The 5,476-nt window shown below is 62.3% G+C and overlaps 1 protein-coding gene across 1 annotated transcript in view; it reads left to right on the top strand.

Annotated features, from left to right (window-relative positions):
* REXO1 (RNA exonuclease 1 homolog) overlaps positions 1–2,537 on the top strand; it is a 22,131-nt gene extending 19,594 nt beyond the window's left edge. Inside the window, exons 10-16 of the mRNA XM_007460356.1 lie at positions 28–141; positions 722–795; positions 1,021–1,131; positions 1,549–1,664; positions 1,831–1,969; positions 2,156–2,276; positions 2,346–2,537. Coding sequence (XP_007460418.1) covers positions 28–141; positions 722–795; positions 1,021–1,131; positions 1,549–1,664; positions 1,831–1,969; positions 2,156–2,276; positions 2,346–2,434 — 764 coding nt within the window. The 3' untranslated portion in view covers positions 2,435–2,537. The remainder of the gene's footprint in view (positions 1–27; positions 142–721; positions 796–1,020; positions 1,132–1,548; positions 1,665–1,830; positions 1,970–2,155; positions 2,277–2,345) is intronic.
* The last annotated feature ends 2,939 nt before the right edge of the window (positions 2,538–5,476 follow it).

The following is a 5,476-nucleotide window of genomic DNA, read 5'->3' as shown; positions in this document are numbered from 1 at the left end:
TTCCTCCTGCCCCGTCCCCACTCGCAGCCACCTGCAGGGTCTGCTGCCGCTGCGGCGCCGAGTACCTCGTGTCCTCCGCCGGCCGCTGCATGCGCGACGAGGAGTGTTACTACCACTGGGGGCGGCTCCGCCGGAACCGAGGTGAGACCCCCGCTGGGCCGGGCTGGCGCCAGCTCTGACCGTTTGTAACTTTTTTCCGTTGGTTGTTCTTCATGGGAAAAGTAACACAAAGGTCTTCCCGTGACAGTGTTCCCGGGTAGATAAAAGGAAGGCCTCCCACCCCATGAGGCCCCCACGCATCCTTTCCACGACTGTCCCCGTGGAACTACGTGGGCGGTTCTGCCCCAGTGGGAACAAAGTGTTCGTCCTGTCCTGCGGCTGCTTGTTTCATTTTGTCGCTGATGTGGCCAAATTCCCTCTCCTGCGAACACACGGGGTGGAGCTGCCGGCTGGCCGCCGGCAGACCCATCTCTGGGTGGGCAGGCCTCCCTGGGGGCCGCGCCAGGCGTGTCCTCACTACCAAATGCGAAGGACTTGTGCTAAGCCTGGGCAGGGCGGCGGGTGTGTAAGCTGTCCTGGCCTCTCACTGCCTGGTCGGGCCTGGCGCCCCTCCTGGGAAGCCCCTGCCCCGCGCAGGCAAACTAGCCGGCATTTGTAGTTCCCTGCGGGAGGCTTGGGCCCAGGGCATCAAAGAGGTCTGCTGACCACGTCTCCCTTGCAGTGGCAGGGGGCTGGGAGACTCAGTACACGTGCTGCTCGGCCGCCATTGGCTCCGCTGGCTGTCAGGTCGCCAAGGTAGGTGTCCTGGGCCTTTCCTCGTCCTGGGAAGCCCCTCCCCCATTCTGGCCAGAGCCCTGACCTCTGAGCTGCCCTTTTCCCATCCTTGATCTACCTGCCTGGTCTGGGGGCTTTGGGAAGAGATGGACAGTCTGTGAAAGCCACCAGCACAGCCCAGCCCCCTGAGCCCGGCCTTGCCCTTCCAAGCCTGCCGCCTTGACCTTCCTTCCCTCCCACCCTCAGCAACACGTGCAGGACGGCCGGAAGGAAAACCTCGAAGGGTTTGTGAAGACCTTTGAGAAAGAACTTTCAGGAGATGCACACCCAGGAGTCTACGCCCTCGACTGTGAAATGGTGAGGCGGCCCGGCTGCCCAGCGGGGCTGACCCGGTCTCTCTACCCAGAGCCTCGGGCCAGCGCAGGTGCTGGAATAAGAGCGTGAACGGCAGCCGGGCCCACCTGCCCGCTGAGCACCCGTCACAGCCTTGCCTGCTCCCGAGGGCCTGGCACACAAGGTCCACCTTGGCGCTCGGAGGTTGTGTGGGCCTCATGAGCACAGCTCTGGCTTTGGGAGGGTGCCTGGGCTTCCGCCCCCTCCGACCCGCAGAGAAGCCCCAGAAGGCCTCTGGCCTGGTTTCCGTATCTGAGAGTGGGAGCTGAGCCTCCGCCCGCAGGGTTCAGGGACAGGGGTGGCCTAGGCGGGAGCGCTGGTGTGTGGGGCCAGGGATGGCCACCGGCCGCTCCGTCTGAGGCCTGTCCTCTGGCCCCCCAGTCTTACACCACGTATGGCCTAGAGCTGACGCGCGTCACGGTCGTGGACACGGAGCTCCAGGTTGTGTACGACACCTTTGTCAGGCCGGACAATGAGATCGTGGACTATAACACTAGGTGTGCCCCTCCCACCCTGACCCCCGACCCCTTGACCAAGGAGGTGGGAGCCCTGGCAGGACTCCCATTCCCCACCACGGCCCAGCCTTCCTGCCCACAGCCCAGCCCCGGGTTGGGGTCCCCGTGCCCTCCCCAGCTCCCTAAGGCCTCCATCCTCCCGCCCCAGGTTTTCAGGGGTGACTGAGGCCGACCTCACGGACACGAGCATCTCGCTGCGGGATGTCCAGGCCGTCTTGCTGAGCATGTTCAGTTCAGACACCATCCTCATTGGCCACAGCCTGGAGAGCGACCTGCTGGCCTTGAAGGTACCCGCCCACCTCGTCTTAGGCTCCCTGAGGGTCCTCAGAGAGTGGGTGGGGCCGTCTGGGGCCCTCTGCCCTCAGCCCAGGGCGGGAGCTATAGGGTTGGGGACCAGGCACTTGGCGTCCCCCTCCTCCCTTTGCCACCCCAGCCCTCCTGGGGTCCCTGACCGTCCACCCGCCCACCCGCAGGTCATCCATAGCACCGTGGTGGACACGTCCGTGTTATTCCCGCATCGCCTGGGCCTTCCCTACAAGCGCTCCCTGCGGAATCTCATGGCCGACTACCTCAGACAGATCATCCAGGACAATGGTGAGTGCCGGGCCGTGGGGCCGCGGGGGCTGCGGGCTCCCTGCCCTGATGCATTTGTCTGCTCTGCAGTGGACGGGCACAGCTCCAGTGAGGACGCCAGCGCCTGCATGCACCTGGTGATCTGGAAGATCCGCGAAGACGCCAAGACCAAGCGGTGACCGCCGCCTGCCCGCCCGCCCCCCCGCCCGCCTCTCCTGCCGCCCCGGCCCGTTCTCTACCCTAGGCCTCTTCCAAAACAGTGCAATAAATCTCGAGATCTAACCCTGTCCACGTCGCCAAGACACAGAAAACCGAGAGAACGGGACAAGCCGGAGGCCACGAGAGCCCAGCGCCGAGACTGACCCCGGAGCCCCGAGCCCCCGCCGCAGCCCATCGCCCATCCCTGCCTCTCTGCCCCAGACCTCTGTCCTCTGGAGACTGCTGCTGACTCGACGGGCGAGGCCAGGGCCCTCCCGCCCGGCACCTCCAGCGGGCCCTGCTCGTGCCCCAGGCAGCGAGACCACCTGCCCCTGCTCCTCCTCGTGGGCGGGGGGCGGCCGGGCAGGCTTGTTGAGGGTTTGTTTGTGACAAGAGTTGTCTTTTTATTTTGTATTGTTATTTTTATTATTTGTAATTGAAACCTGATAACTTGCACAGTTGTCTTCCCCCACCTGGAGAAGCAAGACCCTGGTGCTGCCTTCCTTCCCGGTGGATGGGGGTAGGGCTGGGAGTGGAGCACTGGCACCCCAGCAGCCGCCAGGACCTGGGAGTTCTGAGAACCAAGCTGGCCCCTCCATCAGCCCCCAGGGCCTTGCCTTCTGGACGCCCCAGGGCCCGTCGGCCTCTGGACACTTGTCTTCCCGCCAGAGCCCCGCCCTCCTCGGGGGGGGGGGCTGTCTGTAAAGGCCCGCAGCGCCCCAGTTCCTGCATCCCCTCTCTCCCACCCCCAGGCAGGGGCAGAATAAACGTTTGTATGGATTTTAGAGCTCATGGCGTCTGGAGGTGTTTTTGGTGCCAGGTGTGGCTCTACACACACAGTGGAGGTCACCGTCACCCGTAACGGGGGGAATCAGGAATGGGACCTTGCTGTCCTTCACAAAAACCAGCCCAGTGCTTGGGTTGCCCCCAGGACCAGTGTCCAGAGCAGACCAGGGCCCCATGCTTCCAGCCCCTCGGGGTGCCGTGACAGTGGGGCCAGCGTCCAGGCCCTGGGACTGGAGTTGCCTTGCCCACTCATGAGGTGGAGCCTGCGTACGGGGCTGGGAGTGGGGAGACCCCGGCCACCGCTGCATGTTCCCTGTCTGAGCAGCTAACTTGGGAAGGGAAGAGCAGCCACTCGGTAAAGCAAAAAGTGAAGCCCAAAGAGCCTCATGGGTCGGGGAGATGCTGGGGGCCCCAGGTCCCAGTGCAGGAGCACAAAGGTGCTGGAAGGAGGGCTGCCTGGACGAGGCCCCCTTGCCACTCCACTTCGGCAGAAGTTCCTCTGGCTCCTGCTAAAGGCCATGAGGGCAGGCTCCCATCTGAGGACACAGCAGCCAGGGCTGCAGAGTCCAGGGGGCGTTGACTGAAAAATACAAGACCTGAAAGCTGTGAGTTATGTTTTATTCCAGGAACTTACTGAGGACTGTAGCCCAAGACATTGCCTCTCATATAGCTCTGAGGAACTGTTCCTCGGAGTTTTTGCTGAAAAAAAACCCCATAGAGTCAAACATCAAAAGGTTCCTGCTAATCACAAAAAGCTGACATCTCTAGTTAATGGTTGCAGTGCTTTTCTGTGTATGGGAAGATGCTAGATGCTGTCTGGGCTCACTGAAATCATTCCTTTGATATGCACTTCAGCTATCCAGGGCCAGTATCTGGTTTTTCTCCATCCTGAATCCCCTCACAGCGCACCACTGTGGGGAAGGGGGGTGGCGCTGCAGTGGCAGAAGCCTTGATGGTGAGCAACATTCTCTGTCCACAGGGGCCCTGAGGGGAGGGTTCTTGGTGAAGTCAGGCCCCTGCCACTGTCGTGTCCCTCCAGGGCTGTTCTTGTGACCAGTTGACTTTCCCCCACCCTCTATGAACGAGGAGTGTTCTTCTAGAGAAAGGATGCAGGCAGCATCCCAGGAGCCCCGTTTCTGTGTGGTCTGTCCCCCTCCCCAGAGCATGAGGGCCCCAGGGAGGCCTTGGGCAGTTGGGGGAGGAGCTCCCGGGTGTGTGTGGGGGGGGTTGGGGGTGGGGTGCAAGCTTTCAGCTTGCCGAAGAAACTGCTGCCTCTTGGAGGCCAAAGAGCCTTTGCAAACCCGCTGCTTAGGAAATTCCTCTCCCTTCTGTCACCGTCCCAGGGGGGAGAACCGATCCCGACCCCCTCCTCACAGGCGCACACCGGGTGAGGCGTCTCCTAAAGGCTGTTAGAGCAGTTTGTCCAAGCCCCTCCCTGCAGTGTCTTTCTCAGTAACCGCTGGGTAGGGCTGGATGAACGTTTCCCCGGTGAATGAAGGAAAGGAGAGGTTTTACTTGGCATCCCCCAGAGGCCGCTGGGTGTGCAGGTCTTCCCGAGAAATGGGAGCGGGAGGCTGCTGCTCTAATGGGGGTGGTCAGCTCCTGGGTGCTGTCACCATCCCCATCATTCATTCCTTCACCCAACATCAGCTCAGAGGGGATGCCTGTGCCCCAGGCAGGGCACAGTCAGACAGGCACCCTCGGTCTGTTGGGTGGCGGCTGGGCCAGAGGGAGAGAGCAACCCCGAGGCTGGGCGAAAGGGTGGTGGACGTGTCCAGTACCTTCCTACTTTCTGCGCTTCAGAGGGTTCCTAAAAGAATATGAAAAACAGAGCTTAATCACCTCCCCTGAACCCTCAAGTTTGACCCTCCTAGGAGGACCCTACTTTCAGTAGCGCCTCCCACACACCCTCCCCGCCCTGGCTCAAGTCCCCCATCTCCGGCCTGGACGCTGCCCCAGCCTCATCGCTGTCTCCCACCCCTGTCACCACCTCCAGGAAGGCCTCCGGAGTCCCGGCCGCGTGCTGGATAGACACACACCGGGCTAGAACCCTGTGGGCTTCTTTCTGGAGGGATGATCTCTGTGGTTCTAACAGCCTCCCCCAGCCCGAAGCCCAACACTCTACCTGCGCGTACGACATGCTCGCTGAACTGGAACGCGCACACAGCTCAGACTCACGCCCCGCATACCTCTCCGTCCTTTCTCCGCCCTTAGCCTCTCCCCACCACACACACACA

This window comes from Lipotes vexillifer, unplaced genomic scaffold (assembly GCF_000442215.2).
Source record: "Lipotes vexillifer unplaced genomic scaffold, Lipotes_vexillifer_v1.1 scaffold225, whole genome shotgun sequence".
Taxonomy (NCBI): domain Eukaryota; kingdom Metazoa; phylum Chordata; class Mammalia; order Artiodactyla; family Lipotidae; genus Lipotes; species Lipotes vexillifer.
This window is presented reverse-complemented; position numbering and strand designations above follow the sequence as displayed.